Here is a 20,685-nt window from a genome sequence, read left to right as displayed (position 1 = left end):
GAAGATTTTGTTTTATTCTTGGATTTTTGAATGTTGATTATGGATAAAAATGAAATAAAATTATTTGCTATAACATTGTTATACATCATATTAATATACATAGATATTGGACATTTCTTCAATCTGTTTCAGGATATAGATAAATAAATATCATTTCTTAAAAATTTTCTTAATTTAAAGAAAAGTAATTTATCATAGTGCAATAAGTTAAATTTCACAACAATGTATGATTAGATGGAAAAAGAAAAAGATCATTAAATTAAAAAAAAGAAATCTCTAAATTACAACTAAATTACTAAATTTTAAATTGTCAATCTTTTCTGTAGATATAATTTTCTAAAGTTACTTCATTATGAGAAAAAAAAAATAAATTCGTTTGTTCTCTTTTCATTCTAGAGATTGGATTTCTAACCTGAATGTCAAGTTGTTTTTGATCCAGACTGTGCGTCAATTGCATTCTGAAGGGTTGCCATAACCTATTTTTAGTTATAATTATTTTTGCAATGAATTTTATAGAGTGTTTATAAAAAGTTTAAACCTAATTATATGTATTAATTTATAAATAATTTATATTATATTCTGAAAAATTTATTTTTAACTTGTTTTCTCCTCTGTTAAAAATATTCTTTTGATATGATTTTGATATGCTATTTAATTATTATAAAACTGAAACTTGAAACAATTTCAAAACAATTTTTAAAATTTCTAAAATTATAAATTATAAAATTATATTATTTTTGTATTCTATTTTCAAAGTTGTTTTGTATCAAATTAAAAAAGATTTTAAGCAAAATAAAAAAAAATTTACATTAATTAATATCAAAAATACAAATTGCACACACATATATATATATGTATATATGTATATTTATTGTAACAAATTATATATAGTTTCAAAAATAACAAAAATATCAATTCTGAATATCAATTCCTATATTATTCTTATATTGTTTCTATATAGAACAATATACATTATATTACATATACATTAAGATTGAAAACAATATATTTTTAAAAATTCGCAAGATTCTACAAATAGAAAATAAAATAAACAAAAATTCTTTCAAAAAAATTCTAAATCTTTATTTTTATCTACTTTTAAGCAAATATATATACAACAAATTAATACATTTCTCTTTAATTTTTATTTGAATTCAATATTTAATCAATATTTTCAAAATTTAAAAATCAGAAATATATTATCAGAAATAATATTACATATTTATAAAAATTAATAAAATGATTTAATCAGAAAATTTTAATTTCATTTGTAAATATATAAATATATTTAATATTTTTACTTATTATTAAATGATTTTTTCTTTTATTTATGTAAGACATATAATTATTAAAATTTATATATTTACGGAAATATTTTTTTAATTAAAAAGTCATATAATTAACAATTATATATTATTATTATTAAATTAATTTTAAATTTATAGAAAAAAATCTTTTAAAATATATTATTTTATTTTCAAAATTATCTCACAATATTAATTTTCAATAAATTGCAGATATAATGAAGCCTTTAAAAAACCACATAATTAATCAAAATAAACAAAAATAAAATTTCTAACTCAAATCTTATTTCATTCGTCATTTTGACTTATAGGCTCATTTTTCAAAAAATCCTCAATTTCACGATATCGATTTCCCCTAATAATTTTTACAATTTCGACAACACATTCTCTTGACCATCAAAAATTGAAACCGCGAGACATAGAGTCGCGAAACATGGAGGACAAGAGAAGAGGGAGGTTCCTAAAACGTCGTTCCCTCTTAAAATTAATCCATGAGGGTTGCAAATAGCCTGTTTGACGAGCGGCCAATTCTCTCGCGCGAATCGCGTGGATGCCATCTCCCTGGCGTACTTTCGCCTATTCTAACAAGGAGAACACGGAGGGAAGAGGAAACGAGAAGAAAGAAAAGCAGACAGATGGTATAGAATCGAATTTTACTTGCTCCATGAACTCTGGAAAAATTTTCTTAAGATTTGGAGATTTATGATTTGTGTTTGCATGTGAGGAATGTAACATTAATAGGACTTAATAGAAGTATGAAATCAATTTAATTTGGAGATATATCAATATAACATACAATATTACAGGAATAATAGGAAATTGATTAAATTATATCAAATTATAATAAATAGGAAATGTGTCCTTTATGATGTAAAATAAAAATTAATATAATATAATATAATATAAAATATAAAATTAATTTTGTTTTGGGAATGTAAAATAATTGAAATGAATTAATATAAAATTAATAAGAATTAATAGAAATACAAATCAATTTGATTTGGCAATATATTTATATACGTATGCATATGCATATAGTATTATAGAGAAATAATATAAGAATAATGGAAATTAATTAAATTATTATTAAATTATATAAAAAATTATATATTATAGGAAATGAATCGTTTACGATGATAAAAATATAAAATGAATAGGAAATTAATATAAAATTAGATAGGAAATGTGTTATTTATGATGAGTATAAAAATTAAACAGAAATTAATAAAAATATATAATTAATTTAATTTTTTATTGTAAATTAGTTTTTTTTTTAATTTATAATAAACAAATTTTTGATAGATTGATTAATTATTTTTGAATATTTTAGAACTTATAAAACAAAGTTAATTTTCAAATTAAAAACCATGAAAAATAATGTAAATAAATTTCAATTTTTAATTTTCTTCAAAAATTTCTCAAATTATAAATTGAGTTTTTGTTGTAATATATTATATATTTTTGTTGTTACTTTATAAATAATTAAATAAATAAATAAAAAATAATTAATAAAATAATTAATTTTTTACCAATACATTTTTTTTATATTTTTACTAATAATTTATTAGGCATATAAATGTATATTCATATTATTGCAGTTGTAACATTTAAAACGATATAAAAAGAACAAAACAATGGATACTAACAAATAAATCTTATACAAATAACAATTAAAAATAAAAAAATTGTAAAATAATTATTAAATTTCTTTATAATTAAAAAATAATAAGATAGCAAATAATACATTATTTAAGCTATTGTTCTAAGATTTCTATTGTCTTTTTATATTATATATTATTCTATTCAAAAAGAATTCATCTCGATTTTATCTTCTCTAGTAAGTAGACTTCAATTCGAGCGAGAAAAGTTATATAAGAATGCAGATTTAAACAAAGTAAAGGTCACAACAAGTTGGCCAAAGTTGACCACTCTTCGCAACGGATTATAAAGACCTGCGAAATTATAATTTACACATCAAATAGAAACATTTTATTAATCCCTAAATTCATTGAAACAAGATAAGTTGGATATTTAATAACAATTATTAAATAAAATAAATTTATAAATTCCATTCTATGTAATATCTTTAGAAATGTAATAAAAAATATTTTTCTATTCGATATGTTTTCAAAAAAAATAAAAAAAATATTATAAAACTATTGCTATTTCTCTGACAACAAAAGAAAATCCAGAAAAATCTCTATTATATGTTATACTACTGTACAGTAGTATAACTAACCATTTCGTTTCTCATTTAGTAAAAAGAGACAAATTTATTTAAATCTTGTTTCATATAATATTTACTAGAAAATTCCACTTTTTTTATTGTAAAATAGATACAAAAAATACTAAAAATTGTATTTTATTTACATTAAAATATATTCATAATAATTCTATCGAACCAAACATTTGATATTAACAAGTTTTCTTTAATGCACAAAATAAATAACAAATATATCAATAATATCAAAAACTAATAATAATTTTCCCTATCGTAAGAAAAATTGGGTAAAAAATTCTATCCAAGATACAAATTAAACCATTAACCTTCCCTACAGATCAGAAAAATAAGAATCCCAAAAAATTCTCTATTCAAAACACATTATTATTATTAAACATTATTGATTCTCGTCATATCATTAAAAGAAAATAAATAAATAAATAAATATTCTTATTCAAAAATATTCCTCTCCCTGTTTCCCATTCAAATAAAAAGTTCAAATGATGACGAAATAATCAACGGATAAAATCGAGTCCTATACCAATGCCTATCCCGGTTATAAAACGGAAACTGGCTACGAATCTTAAGTGTCACCGTACGGGGCACCCGTATGAGAGTAGCCTCAGTTCGCGCCCCGTGGCACGAGAGGAACCTTTTCCAATTGACGTCATAGACGCACTCTTTTGCCTTTTTTTCCCTCCCCTTTCGCCCTCCCTGCTTACCACCTTTGGCGGTGCAACGGGTTAAGAATACAGCGTGGCGGGATTACTTTCGGCCTCTGTGTTGCAACTGTGTTCTGCACTGGGAATAGCCGGTGGCCAGGGCTGAATTAACAGCCGCTATCGAGACTATACAGGGTGTTAACATTATTCGTGGGATACAAAAAATACTAAAAATTGTATTTTATTTACATTCAACAAAATATATTCATGATAATTCTATTGAATCAAACATTTGATATTAAAAAATTTTCTTTAATGCATAAAATAAATAAATTATATAATTAATATTAAATATATTATTTCATATTATTCGTGGGATACGTCTGACGTAGATGGATCAGCAAAACGAGTATACGAAAATAAGTTGGAAATATACAAAAATTTCTGTTTCAGATTTTATTTTTATTATTGAGCTACGAGGAATTTAAGTTTGAGTTGGATTAAGTGAGATCCAGGTAGAGTGGGACAGGTGTGCGACAAGGATAAAAATGTTTTTTTGGGGCATCTGTTTTTCTTATAATTTAATAATTAAGTCTCGAGAGACTTTTTTGTATTTGTTTGTGCTTTTATATTTGTTTTAAAGGTCTTCTGTCTCATAAATATAGTAAAATAGCTTCTGTGTATTGTAATGTTATTATTTGTAGAAAGTACTATTATTTACAATATATTGTATTTCATAATTCTTATGTTTCTTATGTGAATTGGTATTAAGATACACAGGATGTTAGCATATTTATAAGACACTTTTAAAAAATTGAAATAGAAAGATTGAATTTATTTATAAACATTAGATGAAGAGAAAATGTGATGAAGATAGAAATAATAAAAATTTAAATTGCTTATAAATTATTTAATAAATAAACATCAATTGATATTTTTGTATAATATTTTATATAATATTTTTGTAAAATTATTAAAAATTATTATTTGCAATGTTATTATTTTATATCTCAATGAAATAATTAATTTTTTACACTATTAAATAAAATATATACACAAGATGTTACATTCGTGAAATCTTTGATTCTGTGATTCAAATCAAACACAAAAATTTGTTACACGAATATTTTGATTGAGGCTTAAAAAATGATCAAAAGAAGATAGAATTATCTCATTCTAAGAAAATATGTGAATAAGGATTAATTATTATTTTTATACATCAATTTTTTTGCATTCGTTTCGACCTCTAGATTCAACTCTCAGAATATATTTCACGAGTATAGCAACACCCTGTATATCCGTGTTTTAACCTTCCCCTCCAACGATTCCCAATTCCACGCTCTCGAAATTCTTCTCCCTCTATATCCACGTTTTCTGCACGCTTTCATCTCTTGCATTTTTATTTTTTGTGCTTTTCACGGTTTTCGTTGCCATCCTCTTTTTTTTTTCTTTTTTTTTTTGAAACGTCGCGTTTCGTTTCTATGAATCTACGTACGTGTTCTTTCATCAATTTCGAGAGTTCTTTTTATATTTGTTATATTTTGGTTAATATACAAGAAATCGATATATATAGATAAAAAATAGAGAAATTTTGTACTTGTGACAAGATTATTAATTTTACATGAAATGTTACAAAAATGTTTGCAAATAAATTTCGAAATCGTATATGAAAAATAAATTATGGTTGAATTAAATGATTCATTTAATTCAAATGTTTAAATGATTATTTCATTTCGAGTGATTATTTTTAATTATTATTTAAAATAATAATAAGAAATGAAAAGGAATAATAAAGTTGTTGAGATATGAAAAATATATATCAGGTGAGGAAAATATAAATGTAAAAAGATACTAATTCTAACTTTTTAAAAATTTATTGATTATTAGTCAATAATACTGTAATAGTTGATTTTTGTAAAATTATTTTGTATATAAATAAATCAATTATGAAATAAGAAATTCAAATGAAATATTATACAAGGAATTTTTCAGTGGTTAAAATATATTGATTTTGAGATAAAGATAAAAAACCTCCTTAACATAAAAGTGTAATTTTGTTGAAAAGTTTTTGCTATTCAACCTCAATTTCATTTAAGGTTTTATTCTATACTTTGATCCATTTAATTTCGTAGAAAGGAAGATGCAATTTAGACTCTTTACGTTACTGTTCTATCCTGTAAGCCAAAAAACGAACAACTTTGCAAATAAATTGGATTTTAAATTATGTTTATTTACTGTCTTAAAGTTTCAAAAAATTTTTTCTTGAAAAAGTTTTTCAACAAGAATAAAAAAGATGAGATTTCTTATAAGTACAAGAAATTATCTAATTATATTTAATTAGATAATATAACATTTATTAATAATTTTCTTGATATCAAAAATTATAAAAATCCATAAAAATTTATTTCTCTAAATTTATTTCGACACTATAATATAACCATTCACTTGATTCAATTACTAAGAAAGAAAATTTTCAAAAATCATTTTGTTCCACGTAAAATTTATCAATAATATCATTTGATAATAACAATAATAATATGTTTAACAAATTTTTAAAAAAATATTCCAAACCTATTACCTTCTACGCTATTTAACCTTAAACTTAATTAAACCTAATCTTAACACATCTTCATCTTCAAATCAATATTCAAAATTTTTAATATTTCACAAATGTGAAATCGTAAGATATTCGTTTATTTTTAAAATTTGAAGTAGCGCATAGATTACAACCGAAAATAACTGAAAATAAAAAGCCCCTCTATCCCCCATCTTAAAACCGCAATATCAGAGGATGTTAATACTCGTGTCAAGGGAAGCGGATGGCAGACGGAAGTAGCAGACGGCTGCGGAGACGATGGCCTATACGAACACGGAAATACTACTAAATGTGATGTTGGCATGTGCATAGTTGAACCACGCATCGCATATACATCATATACACACGTGTCTCCATGTGAAATACGGTATACTGTCCGCGTGTGCACGTATCTTGACACGGTATAGATATTTTTGGGTGTGAGACACTGAGCTTTCTTACAGCCCGTCTTTTGACTTTATTGCATATACCGTGTGGTTCGAGTGTCGTGAGAACGAATTCGTTCCACTTCACGATTGTGGAGCATGGATATTTTTTATCGTGAATATCGAGGCCTGCTACACGATGATTTATCAAATGAATCGAAAAAAAATTTTTCTTTTGGAAGATACCAAAATTAAAATTGAAGTTTTAACAAATATTTGGAGAGTGGTATAATTTGTATCGTATTGAATTTGAAGGAATATTTGAATATATATTTATGTGATGAAATATATATGAATATATATTTATAAATTTATGTGAAAATGACAAATTAAAAATTGAAAAATTGAAAAATTCTTTGTGAAAGTGTGTCTTTATTTATACAGGATGAATGAATTGCAAAAATAATAATATATATTATAAATAAAAATATCTAATAGAGGAACAAATATTATTAAATTATAAATTTGTTGTAAATTTATGTGAAAATGATAAATTAAAAATTGAAAAATTGAAAAATTCTTTATGAAAATGTATCTCTATTTACACAGAATGAATGAATTGCAAAAATAATAATATATATTATAAATAAAAATGTCTAATAAAAAAAAAAAAATAATTATACTTATTAGAAACAAATAATTATTAGCTATTTAAAATGCTTTGTATGTAAATATTCATTAAGATGAATCAATCAAATTAAATAAATTTTTCTTAAAAAATTATCATAATAGTTTTTCATCTCAAATCTATAAAAATATCGAATATTTTTATAAGAAAAATTTATTTTCTTGAATATTTGAACAATTAATTATACTTTAATATAAAATTTATATTATATTGCTTTATATTTATATGTTTATAAATATAATATATATAAAATATAGATATCAAAATTAAAATAGAAATTATAATGTAAAATAAAAGAATAGTTGAAAGGATAATGATTCTGTGATGTAGATCAAATTATTTTTTCATAAATATATTTTCTTTCAAAAGCATTCCACTTTTCACAATCAATAACTGATTTTGTTTAAATATAAGAGTAATTATTACTTTTCCATAAAAAAATATTGTAAATTTTTATTCATATTTTTGTACAATAAATAAGAAGAGATAAAAATTCTGTTTATTCTATAATATATTAAAAGATATTGATAAATTTATGAATTAGAATTTTTTTATCTATCTTTAAAATTTTATTAATTTTACAATCTATATGAATGAAAAACATTTATAATAAACTTTTATCTGAATTATAATAGATATTTTATTTTATGCGTTTGTTCAGACATCAGAGCTTTGTTATTGAAAGTTATTTTTACATTATTTGTTCACAACGTTTATAAAGAGAGCAAGAACGTATTTAGGCCACGAACGTTATCTTACTCCTTCAAATACTTCATCGATGTCGATATGTGATATAAAAACGATTCAAATCCAAAAGATTAATCTTCTATTCAATTTTAATGTTAAAACTGTATTGAACTGATATAAGTTCTATTAAATCACTCAAAATGGTATTATATATTAATTCTAATTCAGTAGTAAATATATTCTCACAAAATAAAGATAAAAAATATATATGTATGCATCTTCATCGAATATAAAGAATTTTTAAACTTTTTTAATTTCAATCAAATCTAATGCACTGATATGAATTTTTATAAAAATTTCGATAATCTCTATAATTTTATTTATTCATTCCACAATAAAAATTTTTATAGATATCATAAATCGAATTATTCACCACATTGATATATCATAAATCGAATTATTCACCATATTGATATATCTTTTGTTTCTATAATTCGAATTCAAGAAAAATGAAGTGTTTACAAATGGAAGTTTATCTTTGTAAGTCAAACTTCGTGAATCATTATATCATCATTATATCATTATTCTATATAATTCGAAATATATAGTAATATATTACAACATATATATTATTAAATTATTATTATTATATATTTTTTTTAATTGTATAATTATTTCGAATAGTCGAAAACAAAATAGATATTCACGATATTTTCTTCTCTTAAATTTTTATAATTAGAAAAATATTAATTGTGTAATAATTGTATAATTGTATATCGATCTTTTGAATTTTATTGAATCTCTTTTATTCAAAAATTTCGAACAAAACAAATTTAAATAATTCGATTTAAATAATTATCTATATATATTGAAATTTAAATCATTAATGTTCAATTATATTAATATAATAACTGATTTGTTAATTATAATATTTTTATATTAGTATAAATAATATTATAATATAAATCTACTTAAAAAAAAAAAATTTTTTACAGATACAATATAAAAGATAACGAAAATATAATAACGAATACTTTTTTATTTTTAAGGAAACTTTGTGAATACATAGAATAAAATCAATGTTTAAAATTTTAATGCTTTTTCAATTAAAAATTTCTTAAGCAAAATATTATTTAGAACTTGGAAGTGAATATTATTTAGAATTTGAAATTCTGAAATTTAAAAATTTTGATTTGAAAAATTATTCGTGTAAAAATTATGTGTAAATTATATTACGTTAAATTATATACATTTAAATCATAATTTTCGAATTAAATAAATCACCTGTAAAAATATGTACTTTCATGGATTATCATATATACTATCTTGAAGAAAATCGAGATTCGTGTCATTTTCACGGATTGACATTCTCTCATACGTTTCTCAAGAAACGAGCAGATGGGATGCAAACAATTTCGATCGAGATTCGATTAAACAAGAAACGAAATAGACAATTTTATGCATACGCGATCAACCAGAAATAAAACTGTATCAGTTTTCACTACTACATATTTCGATTCCTGTTATTCACGAATTGTTACTAATTTTATTTAGAAGAATACGTAGAATTAATTTAGACCATTTCTGGCTGTGAAAACAACAGATTGCGAAAAACAACGATTCGATTTTTAATCCTTTCTAATGAAAATTTTTTCAATTTTAAAAATTGGAATGATTTAAATATTTTTCTATGATTTCAATTAATGTCAATATGTTTCTAAAATTATAAAATGATGACTGGATTGTTTGTTATTGAAATCATATGTAATTTTATGATAATTTGAAATCTAAAATATAAAATCTAATCTAATTTGAAATATAATTTAAAATTTATATTTATTTATAATTGTTTCTATTCCTAAAAAAATATTGTAAAATATTATTTTAAACGTTAAATTTAGAAATTTTCTCAATTATAAATAATAATAATAATAATAATGATTTTTATAAAATAATTTTTATAAAAATCATTATCATCTTCAAAAATTAAAATCATCTTCAAATTTTTCAAACAATCTAGTCAATATCTAATCACATAGTAAAGTTTATCAATTTCACATATTATTATTATTAATCATTATCAATTATTATTAATTTATTAATTTAAAATCTCTCAACAAAAGAATGCACAATCATTTCAATGTTACAAAGATTTAAAAAACTGGGTAAAAAATTTTATCATATAATGATTAATAATGACTATTGAATTGATAAAATTAAATCTTTTCAATTTTAAGTTCTAGTAAATTTATTAAATTTGAAACTGCCTTTGATTTACATCAAAATTTAAAAAAATAATTATTATTTTATTAAATGGATAATTCTTATTTTATTAATCAAAAATATTGTCTTCTATATTAGATATACCATTGTTATTAATATTATATCTATAACTAATTTATATTACAACATATAGAATTTATGTTTATGTAATAAATATAATAAATGAAAAATGAATCTATTTTACTCTTGTTTTGCTACAATATTTTCAACTATAAAGTATACATATTCAATATAAAATATGAAATCATAATAAATACGATTCACTATCATTTTTCAAAATGATATTCAATTCGAATTTCATTTAGAATTTTTATATTTCTCTTAATTTCGCAATATAATGTACAATATATTTAAAATAAAAAGAAATATATAAAATTTTCTAGAAAAATTATACATTTAAATAAAAAATCCTAGATACATATAGAGTTCCCTAGAAAAATCATATCTCCAAAACAATGCACAACTCAAATTTCTTAAACGTTTCACTAATTTTATACAAAATACTATTCCATTCGCTCGCAGTTTCCAGATTTCCATCAATTTTGCAAGGTCTTTCCAGTTCAGGTACGCGTCCTTCGTCCCAGCTGACAAAGCGCGTCGCTCAGGTGACTCTTGCACAACAAAATCTCTTTTCTATCCATCGCGACCTGCCTTTAAATCGCAGCCAACGTTTCACAGATTTTCATTTTTTTTTTCCTCGTTGCATAAAAGAGTCGCTTTAAAGCGATGCGCTTTAAAGGCTGTTCATTGTGCAACATTCGAAGCTCCAGCTTGGAATCAGCTGGGCTGAGACGCGTGGGAGGATTCTTGCAGTTGAGATTTATAGATTTTTCTTCTTACACAAACCTTTCGACCGTGTCAACAAGCTGAAATGTCATCTAACCTTTGGAGCAAAATGATCCAAAGGTTTTGTGAATCTAAGGATAAGAAAGATTATTGGTTAAAAATTTTGATTCGTTAATCAGAAAATGTAAATTGTTTGAGATGAAGAGAAAATTTTTCATTTTAATGAAACTTCAACAAAAAAGAAAATTTTAATGAAATTTTGAATTGAATAATGAAAATATTTATGAAGTAAATTTTATATAAAAAAGTTATTTTGTATATTTTTCATGGTTATTATTATATAAAATATTAATTAATGATGAATCTTTACTTTATAAATTTTTATTTATTTTTATTAGCTATAATTGATATTTTAATATTTTATTTAATATTAATATTTTTTTAGTTATACAATTCTCATAATAATACAATTATTCTAAACAACTAGAATATACTAATATCATTTTTATATCTAAAATAAACATACATAAAGTATTAAAAATCTTTTATAGTACAATATAGAAAATAAAAAATTTATTTATATATAAATTACATTTAATTATATAATAAATATATAAAGAGGAATGAATTTTTATATTATAAAAATTATTTATGACAATTTTTTATAAAATTTTATTTGAACTAATATCGATTTTCAAAAATAAGATATTTTTAAACAATTTGATCACGACAAAAAATATTTTTTATGAACGAGTAAAATTTCTGCATTAATTTATTACAAATTTTTTTAATTTTTTTTAATTCTTCTATTTAAATTTATTATTTTTCTTAATGATTATTTTATGGTTCATTCAATGTATATAAATAAATACATCTTTGTAAAATATTTGTTACTTTGACAATATAAATGTATGACATATCTAAATATTCTTGAATTCTAAATTCAAAATATATTTTCTTTAATCTATCTTATGAAATATAATAAAAACACTTTAGAAACATATATTACATATAATATATATTAAATCATATCATAATATAATTTTTTCAAAGAATAAACTCAACTGCATTTTGTTTTTTTATGCTACAAAATATGAGACAGGTTGCAAAGTTTTATAGCACTATATTGAAACAACACTGTACAATGTTTATTTCAATTCACGATTTAAAGTTTCATTTAATTTTCTAAATGGATAAGGTAAGTCTGACACGGAAAACGTATGCACTTCATCGATCATGAATCTCGAACCAACTTCTTACTTTGTTTCCACTAGAGTTTACGGTCCAGCGACCAGCTGTAAAACTTCTCGCAGTTAATAACCAAGTTTCTCGAACTTTTGTGTGCATTTAATTTCCCTTGGAAAAGTTTTCGAAACTTTTGCCAAGTATTCGCTTAAGGAAATATGAAAAATTTGCACACCCTATTAAGCGATTTCTCGTTAACGAAAATGATTGCATAAATCGGGGAGAAAAATTTGTAAGTATATTTGCATCGATTTTAAAATTATTTTAAATATATTTTTTTATATTTCGTAAATTTAAATTATTATAAATGCATGAATATCTCCTAATTAATTATAATGGAAATGTAAAAGTTTGGAAATGGTAATAATTAAAATATTATTATCCATTATTATCCATTTCGCCATTTTAACATAGCCATCTATCAATATTATGAATCTTAATTTTAATCCTAAATTTCTCAAGATTATTTATATATTAAGTACATAATTAAATTTAACTTATCCACATTTTAATGTATCTATTAACAATGTTATAAAAAGTAACATTTTTTAAACTTGCTAATCTTGTTAACTTAAGATTTTCTAAATTATTCATAAATTACATTCCATATTATTATCTAAATATAAATATAAATATCTATATTTTATATTAATATGGATCATTATTAATTTTACAAAAAATAATCTTAGAATTCTAATACTAATTCTCTGAATCATTTATAAATTATATAAACATTTAAATTAAATTCAACTTATCCATACTTTAACATAACCATCATTTTATACGAATAGTAACAAATTAAAATTCCCTAGATCGCTTATAAATTAAAAATTCAATTTAAATTCAACTTATCTATATTTTAATATCACCATCTACCAATTATAAAAATATTAATCTTCCTAAAATTGCTTAAAATTCTCTAGACTTCTAAATTAATTATTCTAATGAAATTATCCATATTTTAATGGCGCCATCTATTAACAATCTAACCAACAATAACTCCCTCGATTCTAGAACTCCCTAGACCAAGTTAGAAAACTAATCATTCGAATCACTCTCCAGACACATCTAATTACAGAAAATTAAAAATTCTTCTTCATTGTTTTTCCTATTATTATTGTCATTAGAAAATAATCAAATGAAATTGAACTTACATATATTTTAATAGCTCCGTCTACTACCCAAATAACTCCCTCAATTTTAAATACAAGTTGGGAACCCCCAAACTGATTACTTGAATCACTCTCCAGACGCATCTAGGAAAATCTACAGAAAATTAAAAATTCTTCTTCATTGTTCCTCCTATTATTATCGTCATTAGAAAATAATCAAATGAAATTGAACTTACATATATATTTTAATAGCTCCATCTACTGCCTTACCCAAATATCTCCCTCAATTTTAAATACAAGTTGGGAACCCCCAAACTGATTACTTGAATCACTCTCCAGACGCATCTAACTACGGAAGGTTAAAAATCTTCTTTATTACTTATTGCTCGTCTATAAATAATCCCGTGGTGTCGAAATTACTCAGTGACCAACCGGTTTCATGCCGCGCTGTCCCCGGTCGAATCGGTCGGAATTAAATTTCCAAATTCATTAGACACCGTGCCGTGTCTCGTGACGCACGAGACGGTTCTCTTTCCTCCCTGTCTTTCATCGGCCCGCCCCGCGTCTCTCTCTCTCCCTCTCCCCACTCGAAAATGGCCACACGCAGCCGGCATAGCGTCTTCTAGGTATAAATACACATGAGAATTGGGTCGCTGCCCTGAACCACAGTCGCTGCATCGTCTACGAGGCTTTCCTTCGCCGCTTCCCCCCTCCCCCCCGGAAGTCTTACCTTTGACCTCCACGTCGCCACGTTTCCGCTGCTAATTAATCACACCGGCTTGCAACCGTGATATCGATTATGCCAACAAGCCTCGACCCAAGCCTATTTAAATTCCCCCTCCCCCCCCATTCCTTTTATTTCTCGCTCTTTTTGAATCGCCGTTTTCCCCCCATTTTTAAAATTCATGGGGAATTTTTATCGATCACGATGATTTTGGACATGGAGAGGTGATTTTAATCTCGAATTATTAAATGAATTTGTTAGAATGAATTGTTGAGAATTGTTTGAATTTTAACGAATTGGATTTGGATTTTTCGGTGAAACGTGAGAGATTAAGAGGGTAAATTTTCTTTTCGCTGTTTAAGAAAATTATTATGCAATTTTTATTCTTTTGCTCTATCCCAATATTCAATACTTTTATGATGTTACATGAAATTGTGCAATACAATTGTGCAAAATTATGTTTCCGTTGATTCATATGAAATTATCTAACTGAAGAGTCTATTTAATTAAATGAAAAAACGATAAATTTGTATCTTCATGATTTTTATATTGTATAACAAAGATATTTAACAGTAAAGTGAATATATTTCATTTTTTTCTACGTAATAAATATATATATATTTTTTATTTTATTACGTAAATGAATAAATATTTTCATATTTCTTATTAATAATAAAAATATAACTTAACTTGTAAAACGAAAGTTTTGCTGAAAAATATGCAAGTTAAAAAAGTTAAAAGCTGCGTGTCATCATATATTTAACAAAAAATAATTATTTTAAGGAACTTCAAGAAATATATAACTCAAGAAAAGAGGATGAAGTCTCAAGAAATAGAAGAGAAAAGAGAAAAGAATAATTATTTATATTTTTTATAAATTTTGGGAAAATAATAAGAAAGCAAGAGAAACTAAAAAATTATCACCAATATATTGCAAATTATTTATATAAGAAATTAAAGAATTTATGATATCAAATGAAATAATAATTATTAATATTTTTTTTAAAAATCTTACAGATATAAATATAGATTATGTAGAAGAAATAAATAAAAAATTCTCATAAAACGAAGAATCATAAAATCCAAAAATGAATGAATAAATTCAATAATGGAATTTTTTTTCAAAAATTCAAAAAAAGAAAGAAAATTATCCTAATTCTTTCATAAATACATCTAAAACCTGAAAATTGTATAATATCAAGCAAAAGATTACTATAATTCTTATGATATTTTCCATAACTTTACACAAATCTTTAAGAATTAATTTTCAAAAGTAAAAAAGAAAGAGAAAAAATTCTTAATCTTAATCATTTAATAATTAATATCAAGAAAGAGTTAAGAAAAAAATACTAACAAACTTCAAATTTATAAACATTAATTGATGTACAATAAATATTATCTAATAGAATATTTACTATATACATACTAAATTCTAAATAGATTTATATATTTATGAGATATATTTATGAATACATTTCATAACGAAATATGAAAACCTAATATTATCCAAAAATTTATATAAATTATCAAAACATTAATTTAAGTAAACAAAATAAATCATTTCAATATTAAGAAAAAGATACTATAATTTTCATAATATTAGCAAGTTAATTCAAAAAAAAAAAAAAGAAATAAAAAATTCTTAATCGTTTCAATAATATCAAGAAAATTTTCAAAAATTAATGCACAAAAATGAAAAAAAAATCCTTAATCTTAAATTATTTCGATTAATTACTCATGTTATATTTATTTATTTTCTATAAATATTAAATATATATATATATATATATATATATATATATATATATATATATATATATATATAAACCTTAACTTACATATAACTTTCATAATCATCATCATCACCTAACTCAATTCACAAAAAAAGAAAAAAAAAGACATAAAATATTTTTAATCCTAATCATCTACTTAAAATGAGTCATTATTCTCATATTATTCACAAAACGAAACAAACAAACAAAAAAAAAAAAAGAAAGAATAAAATATCCTTAATTTTAAATCAAACTATTCCATTACTATGATTCTCATATTATCATCCAAATCAATTCACAAAAAAAAAAAAAACGAAAACGAAAATAAAAAGAAGACATAAAACATCCTTAACCTTAATCGTCTTGATATTTAAATCGAATTGTTCCATTAAGTCCACTCGCGTGACGTCGATTAGATAATATTACAGAGCCGCGCCGGCTACCTTACCAAGGATTTGTGCGGACCTGCAGTCGCGGTTTTACGGCTACGAATCCCGAGAGCCGTGTGTCTGCCATATGACAATAACATCTGTGCCCCACGCCAAAGTATACGCGTACCTGCGCCCGAGCCCGCTACCACGTACAACACCATCTTGCAAGCCCGACCGAGCACCACCACCGTACGAAATGAAATCGAAAGGTGTTCCCTCACGGCGGGGCAAAGAAACGCAGCTGGTAAAATATTTGTACGGAAGGGAAACGTCTCGTTTCGCGATTGTCGATTAATTAACAAGGCTCGGTGATCTGTTTGCCCGAATGATTCGCGCGGACAGGCGAGTTATATGCGGTGTTGGATTCCTTTGGCTAGTGGATTATGAAAAGTAAATTGTGTTGGTGAGATATATTGTTCCCGATGTCGCGTCTTTTCCTCTTTTGCTCTGTGGAAGTGTTTCCCTTGCATATTGGATAATTAGTTTTAAAATTGGAAATTTTAAAGATAGGTAGAGTATTGTTTTATGTAATTAAGGATAATCAGTAAATTAATAGAAAAGTATATTTTGTATATGTCTAAAGCTTCTATTCATAGGATGTGTATATAATGTACAAAAATTAATTTATTTGTACGGATGATTGTGGAATGATGAATTTTTTTGAGTTGTTGAACGAAATTATGGATTTCTTTGGTAACATATTATTTTATGTAATTAATGATATGTAAAGAAATATATTTTTAAAGCTTCTGTCCATATATATGGTACAAAAGTTGATACAAAAGAGAAATTGATATGTAAATATGTTCATTGTATATATTCATGTAACTTATTTTTCAAATTATAAGCAATTTAATTTTACATTAGACAAAGTATAATGGAGAACTTTTTTCACTTTCGTGCCATATTGCTTCTGCAAAATTTAAATTGCTTATAATTTAAAAAATAGTTTTAATAAATAATTTTAAATATCAAATTTTGCATTTGTTTCAATCTCTAGAATCTCAGTTTTAACATATGTATATCTAAATTTTTTTTTTATACATACAATTTATAATTAAATGGAGATAAAATAATCTTTTTCTATATGTACATAATCTAATATCATATAAATTATAAAAATTTATAAATAACTTATAAATAAATATTCTGTAATTGGTGATATAATTAGATATGGAATGATTTTACGTAAATATATTGGAAATTATTTTATTTGAAACTTCGAGTTAAAGAGTTAAAGAAAAGAGTTAAAGAAAATTTCCTGTATATCATACTATATTTCATGTACCACATACAGATCAATTGTGAGAATAAATTATATTTATAGAAATATATTATATTTTAGATAAATCTTTTCTATTGCATGAAAGTGTTTTATATATGAAATATAGTAAAAAATTAAAACTTTTTGTAAATATTGGTTAATTTGATAAATAATAACTTTTTCAAAAATTTTAAAAATATATAAGTAAACATTTTATATATTTTTAAAATTTTGGTATATATATATTATATATACAATTATTCTTTATATATATATACAATTATAACTAAATAGAAATAAAATATTTGTATAAATATTTGTATAAATTATATACATTTCTATGAATAATCTAATATATATGAATTACACAAATTGTATAAATATATAATATCATATAATTATAATATGAATTTATATATTTGTACTTTTTTTATTAAAAAAAAAATATATTTTTAATTTTAATTAATTATTTATTTAAGAATATAAATTGATTAAATAATTAAAATATTTTAGAATATATATCTTACTAATTAATCATTTTTTAAAAATTTTATTCTTATACTCAATTGATGCAACTATAAAATGTGAAAAATTGCACTTTATTTACTTAAAAATTTTCTTTTTAATCCAATTTATGTTTCTCTCTATTTTTTATTAATTATAACATCTTGCAATTATATAAAACATCTTATATTATATATGTTGTTATTTATCTAATGTTTTTTTTATATATTTTTTGTTATTTTAATTAATATTAAAAAAACAGTTTTTAAAAATTATAAAAATTGATATTATGTTTTTCTAAACTTTTATTTTCTTTATTTACATTATTCGTCTTAAAATAAATTTCCACTTTTAACTCTCTTTTAACTTTATAATTCATTTTATAAGTATATTTATAAGTATTTCTTCAAAAACTTGCCTTACATTGTGTTTAACAAAATTTTTATATATATTTTAAAAAATTATAAAAAAAAAAAATTAAATTAAAATGTGATTAATAAATAATGACGTTAAATTAATAAGAAAATTAATTAATTGATATAAAGAAGCTAGGATTGAATGAAAAAGTGTGAAATGATTTACTTATTTTTTTATATTTGTATATACATATAATTTTTTTTATATTAATTTTTATATATAATTTTATATATATTTTTAATAATAATTCTTTTTTTCATACAAATTATTAAATTTTATTTATTAATCAGTATTTTAATCAGTTATATGATTACACAACATAACAAATAATATAACAAATTTTTCACTGTATAAAAATAATACTTCCTTTATTATCGATAACGTAAATTACAAATCTCCTACAGATGTCACTTATGTACAATCGATTTGGATGTTCGGTCGGTAAGAAAGGAAGTATATTTCCATCTCAATTTCGAGAATCAAATATTTTAAGAAAATGTACACATGATCTAATGGATTATATATTTAAAATTTAATTTCTTTTTTTGAACAAGTTTCATTTATATTATCTTACCTATTAAAATAATAATTAATTATCTAAACAGCTATTAATATATATATATAATTACATAACAAAGCTTTTATATTATCTTTATTTATATTCATATTTTGTAGAAAAATATGAAACTTAAAGACTATAAAACTTAAAAATTCACAATTGAATAATAAAAAATTGTTGATTATTCTGATTCATTTTCAAATAATTCTGATACCCTATAGAACGTAAAAATTTAGATAATTCAATGGCAAGTAGAACGATTTAAACGAAAAAAAAAAAAACAAACAATAACATTTGTATCGTATATGAATAGAACTTCAGAATTTTTACAACGATAAGATACGAAAAAACTTTAACCGATCGACTGAATTTAAAAAAAACGCTATGGCGATAACGATCGTTTTGCGCAGATTCAACCACTGCGGTAGTTAAATCAACAATCGATGATGACCAAACAGTAACATCGAAACAACGAAAAGAAGTATTATAAAAAAATAAACAATACCAAACACGGAGATGTCACGTAACACGATAACACAATAAACGAACCAAAAAGCGATTCTACAATCGCCGTGTTACATCAATGTGCCCATTGACATAACCTCAAAGGCAACGTGATCATTGTATCCTATAAGAGAAACTACCGTTGTTTCGGCGAAAACACGGCCCTGTCGAGAAGGTTCTCGTCGCAAACGACGCAATGCCACGGAAAAAGTCAACGAAACTTGCGCAGGAGCTGGCAGCAAAGTCAAGAGCCCTCGCAGTTGACACATGTCAAGCGTGCAGTGCAACTCGAAAAAACGTCGGGACGACCAACAACACACAATTACGAATACGGATGTAAAATCGACACTCACCGCTGTGTCCGGTGTTACTCGACGACTGGCCCATTATTCACACGCCAACAGCGATGGCAAGCACAAGATAAAGCACACGGCGATCGCGGCTGGCTCACGTGAAAAAGCGGATGCATGAGTGCGCGAAAGATCGACACATTTTTCGAAAAATACTATCACATCGTGTACCCGCAGTGTCGCTACGACAGAGACGGACGGCCGCTTCGAA

The 20,685-nt window shown here is 23.5% G+C and overlaps 1 protein-coding gene and 1 long non-coding RNA gene across 3 annotated transcripts in view; both read right to left on the bottom strand.

Annotated features, from left to right (window-relative positions):
- Positions 1-20,672, bottom strand: part of LOC724242 (protein neuralized) — a 179,758-nt gene extending 159,086 nt beyond the window's left edge. The window contains exon 1 of the mRNA XM_006559240.3: positions 20,478-20,672. Within this exon, the coding sequence (XP_006559303.1) occupies positions 20,478-20,511 (34 nt within the window). The 5' untranslated portion in view covers positions 20,512-20,672. The remainder of the gene's footprint in view (positions 1-20,477) is intronic.
- Positions 11,554-15,157, bottom strand: LOC102654437. 2 transcript variants are annotated; one of them, XR_408265.3, is made up of 3 exons: positions 14,186-15,146; positions 13,992-14,103; positions 11,554-11,723 (listed from the first exon to the last, which is right to left on the bottom strand). It is a non-coding gene; the product is annotated as an uncharacterized LOC102654437 (long non-coding RNA). The 2 variants fall into 2 exon arrangements; XR_408266.3 differs by lacking the exon at positions 11,554-11,723 and adding an exon at positions 13,549-13,905 and having other exon boundaries at positions 14,186-15,157.
- Positions 20,673-20,685: the final 13 nt, after the last annotated feature.

This window comes from Apis mellifera, linkage group LG12 (genome assembly GCF_003254395.2).
Source record: "Apis mellifera strain DH4 linkage group LG12, Amel_HAv3.1, whole genome shotgun sequence".
NCBI lineage: Eukaryota > Metazoa > Arthropoda > Insecta > Hymenoptera > Apidae > Apis > Apis mellifera.
Note: the sequence above shows the minus strand (reverse complement) of the source record. Positions and strands in the feature narration are given on the sequence as shown.